Source organism: Neophocaena asiaeorientalis, unplaced genomic scaffold (assembly GCF_003031525.2).
Source record: "Neophocaena asiaeorientalis asiaeorientalis breed wild unplaced genomic scaffold, Neophocaena_asiaeorientalis_V1.1 scaffold150, whole genome shotgun sequence".
NCBI lineage: Eukaryota > Metazoa > Chordata > Mammalia > Artiodactyla > Phocoenidae > Neophocaena > Neophocaena asiaeorientalis.
Genome location: NW_020176571.1, coordinates 15,888,884 through 15,911,415, shown reverse-complemented (window position 1 = coordinate 15,911,415; position 22,532 = coordinate 15,888,884). Strand labels below are relative to the sequence as shown.

The 22,532-nt window shown below is 36.9% G+C and overlaps 1 protein-coding gene across 1 annotated transcript in view; it reads right to left on the bottom strand.

The window, feature by feature from the left end:
- PDE3A (phosphodiesterase 3A) overlaps positions 1 to 22,532 on the bottom strand; it is a 303,987-nt gene that overhangs the window by 18,645 nt on the left and 262,810 nt on the right. The window contains exons 6-10 of the mRNA XM_024733371.1: positions 18,050 to 18,269; positions 14,674 to 14,759; positions 11,568 to 11,722; positions 9,514 to 9,651; positions 3,952 to 4,063 (exon numbers count right to left, since the gene is read on the bottom strand). Of these exons, the coding sequence (XP_024589139.1) occupies positions 3,952 to 4,063; positions 9,514 to 9,651; positions 11,568 to 11,722; positions 14,674 to 14,759; positions 18,050 to 18,269 (711 nt within the window). The remainder of the gene's footprint in view (positions 1 to 3,951; positions 4,064 to 9,513; positions 9,652 to 11,567; positions 11,723 to 14,673; positions 14,760 to 18,049; positions 18,270 to 22,532) is intronic.

The following is a 22,532-nucleotide window of genomic DNA, read 5'->3' as shown; positions in this document are numbered from 1 at the left end:
CAGAGTGCTCTTTTTCTGGCCCTGGAAGGCAACTGACAGGGCTAAGAAATGATATCAGAGCTCTTCTTATTTTATCATCATTATTCTCGTCCTCTTCCTTCATCTCTGCATTTTGGACAAATCCCTTAATAATTCTCTCACCCACCAGGCAACCTCCCCTGCCTTTTTGACAACACGTAAACACACGTGCATGCACTAACACATCACCCGCCCTACGCTTTCCCAGAGCCTGCCCATCCCCTCTGCTGTCTTGATACACTTGTTTTCTCAGTTTTTCCTTATGCCTCAAGCAGTGGGTTGAAGCGAGCTGGTATGGAAGGCTGGGGTTGTATGTAAAAGTTATAGATTTTTTAGACCTAAATTTATAGATTTTCCATTGAAAATTCTCTATGCGCCTATTCACCAAAGGGTGAGGGAAAAGTCTTAATACTAAAGGACAGAAATGAGACTTGAAATACTTTTTTTTATTTGGAATGTAGCTAACACTGTGATAATTCTGCCCTTCTAGCTTGTTCCATGTCAACTCAGTATCTAGCTTTAAAACTGGTGGGCACATCACATATAGCTTAATCGAACTGAACTAAACTAAGTTGAGACAAGACTATTCTCATGGCTGCCATTAAACAGTACATGGTGGTGGGATGAATTGGGAGATTGGGATTGACGTATATACACTAATATGTATAAAATGGATAACTAATAAGAACCTGCTGTATAAAAAAAATAAATAAAATAAAATGTAAAAATTAAAAAAAAAAATTTTTTAATAAATAAATAGTACATGATCAGAGGTATTTCTGAAGCATTATCTCCACTTCTCAAACTTGACTAATGAGAATGAGAGGTGCTAGGAAGAATATATTTTAGAGATGAAAGTCTTTGTAAATAGAAAATGCTCTCTTAAGAGTAACTTTGAATCCACGAATGAATATGACCTAACAATTTATCACCTTTACTAGCCAAAAATGCCCAACTGAAAGGGACTACGAAAAATATCAAACATTATTTTCTCTCTGTGCGATTGAATATAAACTATAATTTATCCTAATATTTTCTGAACAAATATATTTTTGGTATCACATTTCTATCAGTGAGTTGTCTATATTTATAATTTTACCCACAGCTGCTCCATGAAATTATCTATTTATCTATCTATTGAATCTATCTCATTTTTAAATCTATTAATAGATTTTTCAAATTTTAGTAAGCGTTCTGGGTACAAACTTAAAAGCTTTCATACCTTCCCTCTTCTCTTGGAAACTGTTAAACTTGGAACTGTAATAAAAATTTAGTTTCTAATATTTTAGCTCACTATCATAGTAAAGCTAATCTAACCCCACTTTGGTTTCCCTTTGGCTTTTTTCATTTAGTTGTGTGGGTTTATACAGAGATATTAGAAATATAGTTCTCTAGGAGCAGATGTTAAATTAGTAGACATACAACACATTTTTGCACATGCTAATTTTAAATAATGATAAACAAAGCTCTTAATAAATGTCCATACTAGTCTAAATTTACAACATGCAAGGTATTATTATTTAAAAGTGTTCATCAATTAAAACTTTTTTCTCTGAGAAGATATAAATAAATTCTCTTTATGGGAAGTGTCTGGGACTTCTAACAGAACAAGTAAAGTTACTATAACAATTCTTTTCACCTGGAATGAAGAACCTGATATTTCAGGAAAAAGATCTGTTTACTTGTAACATATAAATATGTAATAAGACAATATAAAAATGAATAATAAAATTTGGAACCTGAAAACTTCTTTTTACAATTAAATAAGTACTGGTCAAATTTCTCTCTGAGTTAATGGTATACTATCTAGAGAAAAGTTAGTAGTTATATCAATTTGAACTCAATGGAACTTGGTGATAGCTGATTATATCACTAAAATATATTTTGAAATATATTAACTTGTAGATTTATTCTGATACTAGCTGTTCTTTAGTGTTTGCAGTGGCTTCCTTTCTTGTAAAAGCTTATTTATGCAATTCCTTAACCTTTGAGAAATCACTAACACTTAGCTCAATCCCTGGCATCCAACCAGGGTGGGCCCTGGGAATGTGGTATTAAGAAATCAAGGCTTATCTTGAAATCCTTTCAAACTACCCCTTTTTCATATTTCTTTCTCCACTTCCATGGCCCCATCGGCCAGACTTTCCCACGACACCCCGCGCTCTTAAGTTCCTCTCTCTACTCCCGCTGTCCTATTTTGTCTGCATTTGGTTCCATATTCTCCAACAAATCTCACTTGTAGATTTAGTTCTTCATTCTCCTTTTCTATCACACAATTTGTAGATTCAGTAACTCATTCCTCATTTCTAACTCCTCATTCATAACTCATTCCTATCACACAACATCAACTGTGCATTTTCATCTTAATGTAGCATGTGGATGGCATTTTGAAAATCAACATCTTAATAATGGATCACTTGGTTAATGCACTACCCTACCCCTTTCTGAAAACACTTGTGTTCTAGTCTCCATATAATTTTTATTTAACTTCAGCTCCTTGCAACTACAAACAGACATGGGAGTCTAAAGTCCAAGGTATATAGAAGCAAATTTAAAACTTAAAGGTTAAAACACAATTTAAGTAACACACACTCCAGGCAATATATTGATTTTATTTATTTATTTATTTTTTGCGGTACACGGGCCTCTCACTGTTGTGGCCTCTCCCTTTGCGGAGCACAGGCTCTGGACGCGCAGGCTCAGCGGCCATAGCTCACGGGCCCAGCCGCTCCACAGCATGTGGGATCTTCCCGGACCGGGGCACGAACCCGTGTCCCCTGCATCGGCAGGCAGACTCTCAACCACTGCGCCACCAGGGAAGCCCCTATTGATACTGTTTTGACTAGTTTTCTTTCTGTGCATTTATTTCCTAAAAGAGCTACATGATTTTGGTACATTTTTTATTGGATTTACGGACATTTTCTCCAGTTCCATTTATTTTGTAGCATGTAGGACAATGCTACTTACATGTTCTGATGATAATCTGAAATGCTACATATTGAAAATTTAATATCTCTTCTGCGTTCCAATTCCTCATGATTATAAACGACAAACTTATTCTCACAATATTCAAAGTTCAGAAGTTTGAACCCTGGTTGTGTCCCTTCTTTGGTCTTCACATTTATCTTGATTTTTAAAATGTTCCTAGTAATTTCTCTACAACCACTTCCAGATGTCTCTCCTATTTTATGAATTAGACCATCATCTTCCTGCCCCTCTGCTCCCAGCCAGGTTTATCTTATACTGAAAAACTTTTAATAGTTAGTGATTTAACTCTGTGGATGCCAGAATAAAGGTTGAGAATTCACCCAATGAGGGAGGTATATTATAAAATGAGCAATAAATTTAACATTTAATTATTTATTTAGCACACAATTAAATTGGAGTTACTATGGGCAAGGTACTGTTATAACCCCTTCAGAATTATTACATCATTTTATCCTCATAACAATCCTATGAAGCAGCCATTATGATCCCCATTTTACAGATCAAGACATGAGGCAAGGGCTTCCCTGGTGGCACAGTGGTTGAGAGTCCGCCTGCCAATGCAGGGGACACGGGTTCGCGCCCCAGTCCAGGAAGATCCCACATGACGCGGAGAGGCTGGGCCCGTGAGCCGTGGCCGCTGAGCCTGTGCGTCCGGAGCCTGTGCTCCGCAACGGGAGAGGCCACAACAGTGAGAGGCCCGCGTACCGAAAAAAAAAAAAGAAATGAGGCACATTGTGATTAAGTAAAACCAAAACCCAGGGTCTCCAACAGCTGATATGTAAAGGGATCAGAATTCTAACATAAACTATTATCTCCTAATCACTATACCATGTGGCCATACAGGGTATTTTCAATGTGTAATTCTGTGCTAGTAGCTAATAATTCAATATCCCATTACCCATAACAAATTCAATGGATTTTAAAAGTATTAATTCTTATACTTACAAGGAATTTCCCTGTAGCCAATCTCCAAAGCATGAAAATAATTCATAAATTCCCTAACTGGAATTTTAAAAGCTTCAAAGAGGCCCATGTCTTCAAAAAGTCTGTATGATACCTGTGAAAGAAAAAGACAAAGCCTTACAAAACATCCCTCAATGTGTATTAGATGTAAAGAGAAAAATGGAGAAAAATGTATACATTCCATCAACCATATTAATGTACTGCCCGTAGAGAGACTTACTGGGAACAATAAATAGATATTGAAGACCTCCATGTCCTAGCCCTTGTAGTCCCTGATAAGGGGTATATAATCTATTTTTAAAGGTAGAGACATAAAACCCAAGAAACAGCCAACCAAAAAATCCAGTATACACTCTAGAAACATATCAAGGTACTAAACTGCATGTGGTATCAGTAATAAGAGAATAATACTGAGTAAACTGCTAATTGTATAATATATAAGTGCTAAATAAAGAATGAGAGAAAGCTTTAATTCGGACTAATTTTATAAATTAAAGAAAAAAAGCTTTCTAGAGGATAAAGGATTCAGAGTTGTGCCTTAGTGAAGAATAAGAGGACAGAATTAGAGAGAAAAGGTTGCCTTGGTTGAAATACATAGAGAAGAAAGATTTCTAATCCACTATGAATAAAAATGTTTAAACTACTTTTCCTCAATTGTCTTCTTTCTCCTTTGAATATCTATTCTCCTTCCAATTACTTTCATAGCTCTGGAGATTCAAATCAAGTAAATAGCTCTGGATGTAATTGGCATATTTGATATGCAAATGAGGGAGAAAGAAAAACATGAAAAAGGCACAGAAGAAGGTAATGGGGAGAGAAACGGTTATTCACGTGGCAGAATGGAGTAGAGCACCATTTAAAGTGGCCTCACTTTATGTCACAAAGGCACAGTACTGGTTATAATTCAGGAGACTCTAAGAAAGAATTATTCATCCTTTTCGTTATTTGCATTCCTTCTTAAAATTCTCTAGAAATATTTCTTCTAAATCTTTGATATAATACTTCACGGTTACTTTACTATTTTTTGTTATTGACTTTAAATCTGTTCAAATTCACTAATATTTTCAAATTAGATACTTAATGTTCATCAGTTACATATAATGTATGTATTTGTGTACATATATACACAGGTATATATAACTAAAAAAGTGGTTTATTCATTCAGCATATGTCTTTTGAGTGCCTACTCTAAGACAATTTTCCGTCTACAAGGCATATATATAGATGAACAAAACAATGAAGTTTTCCTTAAAAGAGCTTATGGTCTAGCAGGGTAGGGCAGTAAACCATAGACATAATTAGTAAGGTATACACTGTGACTGAAAGTGATGTTATATGAAAAGAGAAAAAGGGAAGCAGGGATGGAGGTTCAGAGTGCAAGGGAGGACATGGCAATTGCTGTTTTAAATATGGTGGTTAGAAGAGGCACATTCAGGTGACTTTGAGCAAATAATTGAAGGAGATGCAGAGTGAGGTACAGGGATATCGTAGGAAAGAGTTTTCTAAGCAGAGGAAAAAGACAGAGCAAAAGCCCCGAGGTATGTTTGCTATACTCAAGAAACAGCAAGAAGGCCAACATGGCTAAAACAGGGTGAATGAGGACAGGAGTAAAATTTAAGTTAGTAACTGTAGGGTGGTACTGTGTGGGTTGCGATCTTGCTGTTTGACAGCCAGATTGATCATTATGAGGACTTTTACACTGAGTGAAGTATGGAGCCTTTGAAGAGATTGGAGCAGGGAAGTGTCTTAATTTATTTAACTTAAGTTCTAAAAGGAGCACTGTGGCTGCCCATTGGGAACAGAGTATGTATAGTATACGTGCTTTTTTCACTCTGAATGGCAAGTATATTTAATTTTTCCCCTTTTTCTGTGTTACATAAAATCTCCACCTCCTCTCTTTAAAAATGTAACAGAAAGTTAAGTTTGTGGTTTCTGTCATATTTCAAGCTAGTTCTTCTTTTAGTTATCTTCTGCATACTATTGCTTTAAACTATATTTGAGTTCTTGTTTATAAATACCCAGTGGATTTAACTATGCATGTTACTTCAATAAAAATTATTTATAACAATAACAGCAGCTGCAGCTGTTGACATATATGTGTGTGTGTATATATATATGGCATTAATATGTGTGATGCCTGCTCTGAGTAGTTTACATATGTTAATTATTTATATTAATTCATCCAAAGCGCATCTTAGGAGATAGATACTGTTAATTACTAACATTTGAAATCAGAAGACACTAAGGCACAGAGAAGTCGAATGACTTGTAAAAGATCACACAGTTGACACATTATCAGACCAGAATTCAAGCGGTGTGCTCTTAACTGCTCCAAATTCTACCACCATTATTTGAAAAGCAATACTGTTAGGATTGCAAATGACTAAAGTTTCCTATTATTCTCTTAAAACATTTGAAAGATGAATTGAAAAATTAAGATATTTTAGAGTATGATTTTAAAATAGGAGAATTTTCACCAAGAAGCTGTTAAAAATCAACGGCCAATGATCCAAACTCGTGAATAAAGAAAAGTCACTGTTAACTGGGTAAATACTGGTAACCAAAAAAGGTAAATACTCTTCCAAAATCTGAATGATGTCCTTTTAAATTTGTTAAAATAAACATGATAATCATCAAAAAGGTAGGCAGTATGTTAAGGCTGGGAAATCATTTCCATTGCACTTATGTCTCTTTAAAAGCCTTTTGAAGTGAGACTTTTTCTGTGTAGTCTCAGCCAAAAGGTGATTTCTTGGAATGTTCAAGTTAATTCATTTCAGCTGTCCTGAAGTCTCACTAAAGTACAAAAAAATATGCCTTTACACCGTGAAAATTTCATGTTTTTTGTGCTTATAAACTCAAATCAAAGAAAAAAAAACCCACAGCAAGGCAAATAAAGTTGTCTTTTCTCAAAGTTCAGTGTTTTGTATTTTGGAAAAATAAACAGTGACATAGTAAGGACCGTACAGTTATGTATTTAGTTTTGAAAGATAGCTGGAAAAAAAGATACAAAAATCTAATTGTTAATTATATCTAATCTTTCTATTGTCTACTTGTATTCACAACTTTTAGAAAACATTTTGTGGCAAAACTGGTTAAGTTGCACTCTCCCGCCCCACCATCCCCATTCACAGAACTCCAAGGGGGTTAGGTACCTGCAATGTTATTTGGTAGAGTCACTTGTCCTGTAAAACCAACTGCTATAATAACCACTTTCTACTTTCTCAGACTCTCCATTCTGAGAGTTTGAAAATATAATAAATAAATGCATTTTATGAGGGGCTGAAAAGGATTTGAAATGAAGGTAAAAAGCCTGAACTTCTGATATACAGATATATCAAATCCTGTGTCCAATACGACTTTAGATGAACAGTATATTTTAAGTCTCAGTATTTTCTTCTATCAACTAGAGATTTAAAGAAATACCTGCATCCAAGTTACTCTGAAGATTAAGTTGTAAAGTTTTGGGAAGTCTGTGACACATACATCAAATACAAAACAATGTGAGATTTTTCTCTCCACCCCAGGGAACACACTCTCCAGTAGAAGAGAAAGAAGACTTCCTGGCCCGCTGCCACATCTCCTTGTGGCACCATTACAGGCATATTTCCAGGTAAAAGCACTCCCTCAGAGTTCTGGTATGCAATGAGTTTCAGAGAGTAGGATACAAAACCTCCCTGGAAAAGCCCCAAGGCATGAGGCAGAGGTGGACTGGATAAAACAGCTACCCTTAAACATGCCCTCAAGATCAGCGAGCATAAAAGATGCTGAAGATGCTGCTCAGCATTGAGGAGAAAGAAAGAGAAGAAAAATGGGACTATTAATTTTCAAAAACATACATGGACCTTGAGGATATTTTGCCAAGTGAAGTAAGTCAGAAAGAGAAAGACAAATACCATAAAATGATTTTACTTATATGTGGAATATCACAAACAAACAAAATGAATGAACAAACCACAAAAAAACAAACATGTCGACATAGAGAACAGAGTAGTGATGGGAGAGGGCAAAAAGGTAAAGGGGGTCAACTGTGCGGTGACAGATGGAAGCTACATTGTTGGTGGTGAGCACATGGTAGGATCTACCGAAGAAGAAATACAATGTGCACGTGAAACTTGTATAATATCATAAACCAATGTTACATTAATAAAAAAAATGTTTTAACAAAAAAAAGAAAGGGGTAGTATCTCTTAGTCAAAGTGCAAGGGCTGCCACTCTGGTTCTCAACGTGTTCATGGTGAGAACAGAGTCCAGTAGAGGCAACAACCACATGTTATGGAAACTGTAATTATTTTGAGCTTCACAAGCCATCTGTCATTTGAGCATACTTCTTCTGTAGGTAGCAAGTCATTATTTTGACACGTATCTAATTTCCCTGTTGGAATGGGAGTTCCTTTAAGGCAGGGACACATTTCTCTTCTTGGAGACTAGCCTAGCACTTCATGTTTGAGGAACTGAAGAGCAAGGGAAAAGCCTGCTCTATCTTCTTCCTTCAAACCTTCACAGATCAGGAACCCTCACCCCAAAGTTCTACACTCATACTTGCTCCGAGGTCTGAAGAAAGCCTGTCTTCGTTGCATGGAGTAGAAATCAGTCCAACAAGTGATTTCTTTTCTAGTGTTTTGCAGGGAAGGGTTAGAGGCTCCAGTAAATGTGGGTCCTGAGTTCTCACCTAAATCTGATATTAACAAACCTGATAGTCTTTAGTATCTTTGCTGTGATATTTCTTCAATCTGTAAGAACTCACCTAAAATATTTTAAGATAAGCTGATAAATATTATTGCATCATCCCCATTAATTAAGAGTTTTGATAGGGGCTCAATAATAGAGCAAATCCATTTCGTTTCGTTTTATTTATTGAGAACAAACGTGTTCAAATTCTTAATTTCTGTATGTTTTCTTTCTCCTTCAGAGAAACAAAACGTTTCTTTATTTGGGAAACCTTGAAAGTAGCTGAGCTTAAGGAAAAAATACTTAAGGAAAAAAAAGGCTCGTTATGCAGTAATAGTTCGTATTCTATATTTCTTGTGATACCTAAAGGTATTTTCCGTATTAAAATACAAAGAACTCTAGTGTGTTTCTCACAGCACTGGAGGAAACATACTACTGCATAATATCTTATTTTTGATAAGGCGTAAGCACTATACTTTTCAAAAGTTAAAAAAAATAGTCATTGGAAATAATCACAGACAATAAGTTAGTGTTTATAAATCGGCAGCTTTCTTCTTGTGAGGGCTTGGGTCAGCTTTTCTTTTGCTGAATTCTATGAATTTAGATCACTTCTCTATCTTGCTTGCATATCCCCGCCCCCTCCATTTTGTCTTAGAAAATACATAATATTTTAATTGCAGAACATGATATTCTACTCACTTGAAGTTCTAATTTTTTTTTTTCATCCCACCAGCAAGGAATCTACAGAATGTTGGGTACTGAAATTTCCTTTCTCCACCTAATATTCACCACTGATGTTAAGTAGGTACAGAGATTTAAACAAACAAGGAATTTTTTTTTTACACTTATAGTCATATGTATGAATGCATTTCTTACCTGACTAAGAATACGGCCACATTTTCTTCCTATTTTCTCCACTAAATCAAAAATTGGAAAATTCCAAGTATTTAGCTGCTCCATAATTGAGTCCAAGTTATCCATGACAAGAGGTTCAGGAGCAAGAATTGGTTTGTCCTGTAATGAAGATAAAAATATTTTAACAGCGTGCAGTTTTTCTACAAAGCAATTTGCTCCTTCTTTGGTAAATTCAATTCAACAATGGAGCTTACTTGAAATAAATGACTTTAGGGTGAATGAGTGGTCTTCAAAAAAAAAAAAATCAAAATGAACAAAACATCGACCCCCAAGGTAAGGAGAAAAGGTCTTAATGCTGTTTCAGACCATGAATTTTACATTATTAAGTGCCTGCCTATTCCTGGTTCATACACGCTATAGAAAAATCAGATGTTTCTTTCATAAATTAACATAACTGCTTTTTAGTCTTCTGTGGAGCTCTTGAATAAAGATTCAAGTACTTCAGAACACTGAAATTGTATGCAAACTTAGCTCTATATTTTTATGTAAATTTTTCTGAGATGAGGATTCCTGGCTTATATTGAACTCCCAAAAGAAACATGAGGGGCTTCCCTGGTGGCGCAGTGGTTGAGAATCTGCCTGCTAATGCAGGGAACACGGGTTCGAGCCCTGGTCTAGGATGATCCCACATGCCGCGGAGCAACTAGGCCCGTGAGCCACAACTACTGAGCCTGCGCGTCAGGAGCCTGTGCTCCGCAACAAGAGAGGCCGCGATAGTGAGAGGCCTGAGCACCGCAATGAAGAGTGGGCCCCGCTCGCCACAACTAGGGAAAGCCCTGGCACAGAAATGAAGATGCAACACAGCAAAGATAAATAAATAAATTAAAAAAAAGAAGAAGAAACACGAGTGGGGAGGGGGAGTAAATCACCCCTACTCTAATTAGTCCAATTTATATTACTGCTTCAAAATCAGCATTAATCCTGTAGAGTTACAATTACTACAATTTTCAGGGATTTTAATTTAATTCATGTGATCCATGGTTTCCAAAAAGCACACACTGTATATATGAGAAAACATTTTTGTAACTGGTCCCAAATGAAGACATTCTTAAGAGTTTATTTGCCAAAAAAATAGAAAATAATGAGGATAAGGAGACATATACGTTATTTTATTTATTTATTTATTTATTTTTTCGGTACGTGGGCCTCTCACTGTTGTGGCCTCTCCCGTCGCGGAGCACAGGCTCCGGACGCGCAGGCTCAGCGGCCATGGCTCACGGGCCCAGCCGCTCCGCGGCATGTGGGACCTTCCCGGACCGGGGCACGAACCCGTGTCCCCTGCATCGGCAGGCGGACTCTCAACCACTGCGCCACCAGGGAAGCCCCATATACGTTATTTTACTGAGAATCTCTTTGATTTAAAAGTATAAATGGTAAATCAGGTAAAAGAAAAATGATAAGAGCAGCAATTGATAATCACATGACAGTCAACTATTTTCTACCATTGCTGCCTCCCTCAAACTAACCAGACTCAAATGTATGCTTTTATCCTCTTTAAGTGGATCTTTTTAAACACACAAAATACATCATCATTAAAAGGTGTTTTAATGGGTAGCAAGTGTCAATGTAAACCTGGTTTAATTTAACAAGGAAAATAAATATTGGCTCACTTTCTAAATCAAGGAGGTACTAGAGAAGAACCAACAGAAGCCCTACGATAACTAATATATTTCATTTTGGTTGCTTGATATTTATAAAATATTATTTTACTGATTGAAATAATTCATTTTCCTATGCACATTTACATTTTTAGATTGGGTTAGGAAATATCTGTAATCAGTTGTGGAGATGAATACTTCTGTTTTTAATCACTAAATAATAGGACCGTTAAGATACCAGTAAGACTTGGATAGACAAAAATTGTGTTGATACATATAGGGAGGGCTATAATACATGTATAACCCAAGTGACGCAGATCTTCAAACCTAATGATTCAGGGATCTATTTCTAAGCCAATTCCTGTCACAGAAACCAATTTCTCAAGTAAATGAATGAGTTAAGTGATGGGGGGCTACCAGGAATATCATGGCCTCAGGATTGTAGGTGCTGCAAGCTGATGTCTTCCTCAGAGGCTCTCTGGGGCATTCAGTCTCATCTTCGTTCTGTACAATATCACTGCTGTCACTGTTGTTATTGGTTTCATAATCAGAGGTAACTTGAGTGATGTCATCTGCAATTAAAAGAGAACAGCCTATTATGAAAGTTGCAAAGGCAAAAGGGTCCCATTTAAGTGAATATTCCTAGAATGCACACGATCGATATAATGTTTATGGAAATACTGCTTTCATGAGCTTACACACCAAGAATATAGGATTATAGGGCGGGAAAAAGCACACATTTTTTAAACCCTGTAAAATAGATGGAGTTATGATCTGTGATTTATAGGACATTCGATACTTCCTCAATAATAACGCTCAGATCAGTAGTTCCGACCTTTTAAAAATCCTTTGACTTTCAAGTTACACCTTTTTTTAAAATTGAAGTATAGTTGATTTATAATGCTGTGTTAGTTTCTGGTGTACAGCAAAGTGATTTGGTTAGACGTGTAGACATTTTCTTTTTCAAATTCTTTTCCATTATGGTTTATTCCAGGATATTGAATATAGTTCCCCATGCTATACAGTAAAACCTTGTTGTTTACCCATCTTATATATAGTAGTTTATATCTGCTAATCCTAAACTCCTAATTTATCCCTCCCCACTTTGGTAACTTATGGTTCCCCCTTTGGTAACCATAAGTTTGTTTTCTATATCTGTGAGTCTGTTTCTGTTTTGTAAATGACTTCATGTGTATCATATAAAATCCTATGACTTCATATTTCTTTTTCCTTTATCCATGCCCCAACACACTAAACCACCTAGTAGCTGACTAGAACCTTACCTCGAGAATGGGCACACGGGTGGGAGAAATTGAGTTGACACCCAAGAACAAAGTGGTCTGTAGAACATACCAGCCATAGCATGTGCTAAAGAGCGTGGCAGGTCCTATGTATCCAATCTCGATTCCTAGGGATCTGTGCTCTCTTCCGTCTCTGCCCCTCTCCACGTATCTTCCACTGCACTCAGCACTGAACTGTGCTAACCAAAGGGTCAATCAGGTAAATATCAAGTGTCTGAAGAACATGCTTCTGGGGTAAAGACCTCAGGAAGCTTCTCTTAGCTGAATAAAGTGCCTGAATGAAGTTTATGGAGTGCTTGCTATGCGCCAGATACTACGGAAAGCACTTTATTTGCACTAATACATTGAATCCTCTTAACAATCCTGAGGCAGGCTTCATTGTGTTACTATTATCCTCCCTCTGCAGACAGGAAACTGAGGCACAGAAAGGCTAAGTAAATTACCCAGGAGCACACAGCTGGTAAATTCTGTCACCAGAATCGAACTCATGAAGTCTGACCTGAGTTCCTATACCCCTCATGAAGCCTAGCTTTTTTTCCTCTCCTGTTTATTGCTTTCCATGGCCTACAAAATCTTTGCCTTTCCCTAAATCACAAAGATATCTGCCTGTGTTTTTTTTCAGAGGTTTTATTGCTTTAGTTCTTACAGTTAGGTCTGTGCTCTATCTCAGAATAATGTTTCATATGGTGTGAAGTAGGGAGTGAGATTCATTTTTTTCAACCCTACTAGATTGGAAAATTGGATCTTTGTTGGAAGTTCAGTGACTGTGTAGGTGTGGGTCTAATGTGGGACTTTCTACTCTATTCCATTTGATTCTATTTGCCAGCACTACACTTACGCCAGCACTACACTTTGTCCATTACTGTGGTTTAAGTCTTGAGGTCAGGAGACATATATCCTCTAACTTTGTTCTCCTTCTTCAAGATTGCTTTGGATAGTCTAGGTTTGTCATATGTCCTCATATTGCTGGTGAATAATGGCTTTTGTTATGTAGCCTGTTCCAATCAGGAGTATTTTGTAAGACATTTCCAAGGACCCATCTTTCTCCCATCTTTCTCATGCAACAGCTTTCTAGGTTAGAATCAGACACAGTCTGAAAGTGTTAACTGACAAGTTTCAATCCCAGAATTTGCAGCAAAATGAAGAAGCACACTCAAAGGCCACAGCTCTGCAGGAGACCAAAGGTGATAAGGAAACACTCCCCTTATTCTATCAGCCTCAATAGAGTGAGAGATGAGGGACATAGAGAAGGGAATATTCTCACTTCAGAGAGCTACAATATCAGATAAGTCTACGACATCAGGTAACTCTCAGAACACAGAACTCTCTTTTTGATTTTTCCTTGCCTATGTCCCTGGACCTTTGTCCATTGCCACAGCACACCATTCTCGTGGGCAAATAATTAATATTTATTGAGTACCTATCAAGAAATTCTGGAGCAGATAATTAAGAAACATTCTTAGGTCACTCTATTATCCTAAAGTCTAAAGTTCATGAAAGCCATTTTTTTCTACCTTGCAAGCTTTCAGCAAACTTGGTTTTGATAGCAAGTCCCTAGGATTGCATCAATAAAAATAAAATAATAATTATTACAGTAATTATGGCAGCAAACACTACTTACAGTGACCCAGATACTATAATAAGTGCTTTAGTAATTTAATTCTCACAATAATCCTGTTTGGTAGGTACCGTTTTTATGTCCATTCTACAGATGAAGGAACCGAGAAACAGAGATTACAGGTGAGTCAGAAGTTGAATCAGGATATAAACCAGGCTCCAATGCCTATTTTTCTGAACCTCTGTGTAATACTGCCTCAAGGAAAAAGTATGTTTTCTTCCCTAAGTTTACGGTGATCTAAGCAGGGTCATTTCTCAGGGTGTGCGATGGAGATCTCCACAGAGTACCCTAAAATAGATGACCCTCCAATGTCCAAGATAAAACAACATTTCTGTAGAGTTCTATACATTATATAAAAAGGCCTCTCATTTCAAAACCATAGTCATTTGTGTGTAGATGTATAGAAACATTTAGGACAGCTTTGCATCAAAATTTAACCTATGATTAACTCTAGGTAGTAGGATTATGGACGATTTTGATTTCCTTCATTGTCTTTTTAAATTTGTAATCTAAAAAATCAAAAACATATGTTACCTTTTTGATCAGAAAAAAAATCAAGTAAAGCAATTTCCAATTTGAGGAACAGAATCCAATAAAGAATTACCAGTTCTGTTTGGTGTCCGAATGGCTGCCCCACTCCTCTCCAGGGGCCCATCAGCAGGAGTCCCTTGGGAATATGGTCTGCCACAGCTGAGAAATAATGGAACAGCTGTAAGTAGGTCCTTTCTTTTCAGAAAATCGTAGACACACCATGTACGCATACGTTTAGATAAGTAACAATAATCAAATATTTCTACATTCTACTTATTCGTTTGATGGAAAGAAGTCATTTTGTTTTATACATGGATGTTGATATGTAGGATGCTGGTTTTTTTGTGTGTGGGGGGGGAGGAGAGTGTGCTGTGTCAATACAGAGGATCAAAAACTCTGTTCAACTCTCATGCTCCTCCGTGGTCTAGACCATACCTGAGGTGAAACTACTGGCAATATTTTGTTTTACATTATTTAGAGAATCCTGGAATAGTCTGCTACCTATTTACAGTAGTGATTTTGGAGGTGCCGATGTGTATTTGGTCAAAAATATCTTTCCCAATGGAATCCCTTTGTGTCTGCTTAAAAGCCTCCTCCTTTATTAGATTTATTTCTATGGCTTACGAGATTTTATGTCCAAAGAGCCCTTTAAGACTAGATTGCATACATGAAAATAGAATAATGGTAGATTAATTTTATTTTTGCCACAAAATAAAAATTATTTTTTCAGATTGATCAGTTCCCCTGTTAAGGCTCTAAGGAAATGAATAAAGTAGACGTACATTTTGATGAAGAGTGGATATAAAACTGACCACAAAGGTTGCTAGTTGAGAAAAACAGGCCAAGGGAGTGCCCTGTGGGTAATGGAGAAAAATGAAGGTACTAGAGAAGTGGGCAGGGTTCTTTAACAGAGGAGGCTGGAGGATGTAGGATACTTTTCCTTTCTCAACAGTTTTGACTGTTTAATAAATTACAAAGTAACCCCACGAATGGCCTGGCAAGTTTCCTCTCTCACTTATCTTATTTAGAGACTTTATGATTAGATTTTAATTCTGTTTTTCGATTCTGGGTTCTTTCATTCTGCCTAATATTAGAAAGGGTCTCAGAGAGTTTTTGTTTATTTGTTATTCAGCCACAGGTAAAAGGAAAAGAGCCACTGTAAAAGGAAAAGAGAAGAGTGATATGTTATAAGTTAATATATTAAATGTCTCATCACCTTTTTCCCCTGAATTGTGTTTATATATGTAGTAGAGATAAGCCTTTCCCGGTTAGAGCATTTTCATCCAAAGCAAATTTATTTTTCAAGCCTTGAATGTAAGCAGAAAGCATCACACACAAAATATTTCTAATTATGACATCCTATCAGCCTGATTTAGGGACTCAAGAGAAAATGACAGAACCCAAGGAAAAAGCCCATAGTTGTAAATGATGGGCTTACATGTTTGGATGAAACTTGGTAAAAGTAGAGTTTATTAGTTTGAAGATTTTTCTTTGCAAGATAATACTTAAAAGGAACGTTTAAATGAGTAGTTCAAATAGACTACCTCTTTTGCCAAAAAAACCAGCTTGTTGCATAGACATTACAGCAGCCAAGAGACTGGGATTCAATGCCAAATCCTTCAAGTTCAGTGGGGGAAACCATAATAATTAGTCATGTGTTTCTGGAGCTCTCTGTGCCTACATGGGTGGCTGCCTTGAAGGCAATAATAAAACATGGTTTGAATTATAGATTTATAAAGCCCAAACAAATAAAACACACACTACTGGAATTATAAACATTACTGAACAAGTAGACAATGAAATTCCCTTGTTTTTCTCCAAAACCTCTTTTATAAAAATCCTATTACATTCTTTTTGCTAAGAATACAAAAAAAATAGACTGTGGTGAGAAAAGCTAAGTGAGCGGTACATCTTTTCTGAACCTCTCTGTTCTTTTTTTAGGCGATTTATTTCTCACAAGTCTGGAGCTCACAGCGGGAGAGTCTCCCTAGAAACAAAGTGCTGGAAGCAGATGTCCTTGATGCCGGTGACTCCCTGAGGCTTCATCTTGGCTCGGGAGGCACACCACAAAAAAAGTGTTTCTTGAGGGTGTTCCACCAAACACTAGCTCTAGGGGCAATTATTGGGTGTTAACCTGAAGAAATTGGTTCTGTGGTCAAATAAAGTCAGAAATCACCAGATGAAACAAAACTCAAGAGGTTTTCCTTTTGCAGGACTTCTCAGAGCTTTAAATAAAGTGAGGTGTGTTGTGAATCACTAAGAGGAAAATATGATAGGCCTGTTTTACCACAGAGCATACTTTTTTTTGGGGGGGGGATAAAAGATGGGATTAACATCCCGCAGAAATTATTTTATTAAAAATGCTATTATATAGAAGGCAGCAGAATAACTTTTGGATGGTGGAATAACTTTTCACTCTGGTCCTGGCCAAACAAACATAAGTGATTTTCCCTTTGAAACTATTTGTAAAGAGAAAGGAAGGAAAAATAAAGATTATAAGAAGAAATAATCATTTAACATAGAATTTATGAACAAACGATCAGAAAATGAAATTTGTGAGGCTTAAACCTGAATTCATTGATCAAGTCTGGGTCTGTGACCCAACATTTGATATTAGAAGACTAACGTGTAACTAATTTATTCAAACAGTTATCCTCATTAACCTTAGGGGGAAAAATATCATTTTATTCAAGGCACTCTCACGATTATAACTTAGTTTTAAAACACTCAACTCTTCTCTACTTAAAAAAAAGATTGTAATGCTTTAAGATCAGTTATTCAAGATAAAGCTATTACTGAAGGACAATAATATGTTAATCAGTAAGAGGAGGTATTTATTTCTTAGTGACCATGTGAGCCTAGTCTCATCACGCTAGGCTCTTTTTTCTTATCCCCTGCAAGAGACAATACTCTGTCATTCAGTTTCAATAGGACAGAGCAGTGCAAGCAATTGCTTCAATGTATTCAGAGATCCATTTGAGTCCAGCCATAATGTGCCATGTGTTATCTGCATATTTTTAAAGCGTTAAAATGGGAATTGCAAACTTAAGATAAAAAGAAGTACCTTTAAAATCAATATAAAATCCTCCCTGGAGAACAAGTAAAAAATATCCCAACAAAATATCAAATTATACCAAATGACTTGATATGAGTTTTGAATTATATGTTTTATGCATCCTCCATCCGCAAGCAGACAAAACAACATTATTTTGTATCATCGCCAAAGATTAGCTGTAGGGACTATATGGACTCGCAAATTTCTGTTAATGGAAAAGCACTGAAAAGTTTCTCTGCCAGTCTATTCAACACAAATCACATCATTTGTACTTTCCTGTCAACTACTTTGGGCAACCTACACAGAGGTGCGTGGACTGTTGGTGAGTGTTCCTAAGAGGAAAACCAGTATTAGTTTTATTATTAAACTCCAGCTAACAATATGAATTCCTTACCTGCTACATATAACAGGTGGAGTCAGGATCTGAGGAGAAAGGTCAGGGGCACTCTGAGTGTAAGTTACGGCCCTGTGAGAACTTAGGCCTTGTTTGACAGTTGTATCGGCAGATTCTGGAAACTGCACTGCAGAAATTTTGCTGACTGGGCTGCTGGCAGGGGTCCCATGGAGAGGTGAGGAAGAGGGTGAGGAAAGAGGTGAAATTTTCACTAGGGAACCTAAGAAAGAAAGAGAGTTATTAAGTCCTAAATAAATGTCTTTGAAAGTCAAAATTGCAACATTTTTTTTTAAAACATCTTTATTGGAGTATAATTGCTTTACAATGTTGTGTTAGTTTCTGCTGTATAACAAAGTTAATCAGTTATATGTATACATATATCCCCACGTCCCCTCCCTCTTGCGTCTCCCTCCCTCTCACCCTCCCTATCCCACCCCTCTAGGTGGTCACAGAGCACAGAGCTGATCTTCCCATGCGATGCAGCTGCTTCCCACTATCTATCTATTTTACATTTGGTAGTGTATATAAGTCCATGCCACTCTCTCACTTCACCCCAGCTAACTCTTCCCCCTCCCCTCAAGTCCATTCTCTACGTCTGTGTCTTTATTCCTGTCCTGACCCTAGGTTCTTCAGAACCAGTTTTTTTTTTTTTTAGATTCCATATATATGCGTTAGCATACAGTATTTGTTTTTCTCTTTCTCACCTCACTCTGAAAGACAGACTCTAGGTCCATCCATCTCACTACAAATAACTCAATTTCGTTTACTTTTATGGCTGAGTAATATTCCACTGTATATATGTGCCACATCTTTTTTATCCATTCATCCTTCGATGGACACTTAGGTTGCTTCCATGTCCTGGCTACTGTAAACAGAGCTGCAATGAACATTGTGGTACATGACTCTTTTTGAATTATGGTTTCCTCAGGGTGTATGCCCAGTACTGGGATTTCTGGCTTATATGACAGTTCTATTTTTAGTTTTTTAAGAAACTTCCATACTGTTCTCCATAGTGGCTGTATCAATCTACATTCCCACCAACAGTGCAAGAGGCTTCCCTTTTCTCCATACCCGCTCCAGCATTTATCGTTTGTAGATTTTTTTGATGATGGCCATTCTGACTGGTGTGAGGTGATACCTAATTGTAGTTTTGTTTGCGTTTATCTAATGATTAGTGATGTTGAGCATCCTTTCATGTGTTTGTTGGCAATCTGTATCTCTTCTTTGGAGAAATGTCTCTTTAGGTCTTCTGCCCATTTTTGGATTGGGTTGTTTGTTTTTTTGATATTGAGCTGTGTGTAAATTTTGGAGATTAATCCTTTGTCAGTTGCTTCATTTGCAAATATTTTCTCCCATTCTGAAGGTTGTCTTTTTCTCTCCCTAGGTTCTTCAGAACCAGTTTTTTTTTTTTTTAGATTCCATATATATGCGTTAGCATACAGTATTTGTTTTTCTCTTTCTCACCTCACTCTGAAAGACAGACTCTAGGTCCATCCATCTCACTACAAATAACTCAATTTCGTTTACTTTTATGGCTGAGTAATATTCCACTGTATATATGTGCCACATCTTTTTTATCCATTCATCCTTCGATGGACACTTAGGTTGCTTCCATGTCCTGGCTACTGTAAACAGAGCTGCAATGAACATTGTGGTACATGACTCTTTTTGAATTATGGTTTCCTCAGGGTGTATGCCCAGTACTGGGATTTCTGGCTTATATGACAGTTCTATTTTTAGTTTTTTAAGAAACTTCCATACTGTTCTCCATAGTGGCTGTATCAATCTACATTCCCACCAACAGTGCAAGAGGCTTCCCTTTTCTCCATACCCGCTCCAGCATTTATCGTTTGTAGATTTTTTTGATGATGGCCATTCTGACTGGTGTGAGGTGATACCTAATTGTAGTTTTGTTTGCGTTTATCTAATGATTAGTGATGTTGAGCATCCTTTCATGTGTTTGTTGGCAATCTGTATCTCTTCTTTGGAGAAATGTCTCTTTAGGTCTTCTGCCCATTTTTGGATTGGGTTGTTTGTTTTTTTGATATTGAGCTGTGTGTAAATTTTGGAGATTAATCCTTTGTCAGTTGCTTCATTTGCAAATATTTTCTCCCATTCTGAAGGTTGTCTTTTTCTCTTGTTTATGGCTTCCTTTGCTGTGCAAAAGCTTTTAAGTTTCAGTAGGTCCCATTTGTTTATTTTTATTTCCATTTCTCCAGGAGGTGAGTCAAAAAGGATCTTGCTATGATTTATGTGATAGAGTGTTCTGCCTATGTTTTCCTCTAAGAGTTTTATAGTGTGTGGCCTTAAGTTTAGGTCTTTAATCCGTTTTCTGTTTATTTCTGTGTATGGTGTTAGGGAGTGTTATAATTTCATTCTTTTCCATGTAGCTATCCAGTTTTCCCAGCACCACTTATTGAAGAGGCTGTCTTTTCTCCATTGTATATTCTTGCCTCCTTTATCAAAGATAAGGTGACCACGTGTGTGCGCGTTTATCTCTGGGCTCTCTATCCTGTTCCATTGATCTATATTTCTGTTTTTGTGCCAGTACCATATTGTCTTCTCTTGTCTTGATTACTGTAGCTTTGTAGTATAGTCTGAAGTCATGGAGCCTGATTCCTCCGGCTCTGTTTTTCATTTTGGGTTTGTTATTGTAGGTCTTTTCCTTCTCTTGTTTTTTCTGCCTAGAGAAGTTCCTTTAGCATTTGTTGTAAAGCTGGTTTTGTGGCGCTGAATTCTCTTAGCTTTTGCTTGTCTGTAAAGGTTTTAATTTCTCCATCAAATCTGAATGAGATCCTTGCTGGGTAATCTTGGTTATAGGTTGTTCCCTTTAATCAGTTTAAAGATGTCCTGCCACTCCCTTCTGGCTTGCAGAGTTTCTGCTGAAAGATCAGTTGTTAACCTTATGGAGATTCCCTTGTATGTTATTTTTCCCTTGTTTCTTTTTATATTTTTTCTTTGTATTTAATTTTTGATAGTTCGATTAATATGTGTCTTTGTGTGTTTCTCCTTGGATTTATCCTGTATGGGACTCTCTGCACTTCCTGGACTTGATTGACTATTTCCTTTCCCATATTAGGGAAGTTTTCAACTATAATCTTTTCAGATATTTTGTCAGTCCCTTTTTCTCTTCTTCTTCTGGGACCCCTATAATTTGAATGTTGGTGCGTTTAATGTTGTCCCAGAGGTTTCTGAGACTGTCCTCAATTCTTTTCATTCTTTTTCTTTATTCTGCTCTGTGGTAGTTATTTCCACTATTTTATCTTCCAGGTCACTTATCTGTTCTTCTGCCTCAGTTATTCTGCTGTTGATTCCTTCTAGAGGATTTTTAATTTCATTTATTGTGTTGTTCATCATTATTTGTTTGCTCTTTAGTCCTTGGTTCTTGTTAAACATTTCTTGTATTTTCTCCATTCTATTTCCAAGATTTTGGATAATCTTTACTATATTTATTCTGAATTCTTTTTCAGGTAGACTGCCTATTTCCTCTTCATTTGTTTGGTCTGGTGAGTTTTTACTTTGCTCCTTCATCTGCTGTGTGTTTCTCTGTCTTCTCATTTTGCTTAACTTACTGTTTGGGGTCTCCTTTTCACAGGCTGCAGGTTCGTAGTTCCCGCTGTTTTTGGTGTCTGCCCCCAGTGGCTAAGGTTGGTTCAGTGGGTTGTGTAGGCTTCCTCGTGGAGCAGAGTGGTGCCTGTGTTCTGGTGGATGAGGCTGGATCTTGTCTTTCTGGTGGGCCGGACAGCATCCGGTGGTGTGTTTTGGGGTGTCTTTGACCTGATTATGATTTTAGGCAGCCTCTCTGCTAATGAGTGGGGTTGTATTCCTGTCTTGCTAGTTGTTTGGCATAGGGTGTCCAGCACTGTCGCTTGCTGGTCATTAAGCGGAGATCTCTGGGAGAGCTTTCACCATTTCATATTACGTGGAGCTGGGAGGTCTCTGGTGGACCAATGTCCTGAACTCGGCTCTTCCACCTCAGAGGCACAGGCCTGAAACCCAGCTGGAGCACCAAGACCCTTTCAGTCACACGGCTCAGAAGAAAAGGTAGAAAAATAGAAAGAAAGAAAATAAATAAAGTTATTTAAAAATTTTTAAAATAATTATAAAGAAAAAAGTTAAAAAGAAAAAAAAAAGAAAGAAAGAAGAGAGCAACCAAACCAAAAAACAAGTCCACTAATGATAACAAGGGCTAAAAAGTATACTAAAAAAGAAAAACGAAAAAGACAACGGACAGAAAGACTCCTAGGGCAAATGGTAAAAGCAAAGCTATACAGACAAAATTACACAAAGAAGCATACACATACAACTCACAAAAAGAGAAAAAGAAAAAAAATATATATCTATATATATATATATATATATAAAACGGAAGAGAGCAACCAAATCCATAAACAAATCTACCAATGATAATAACCTCTAAATACTAAACTAAGATAGACATAAAACCAGAAACAAATTAGAGCAGAAAGCAAATCCCAAGTCT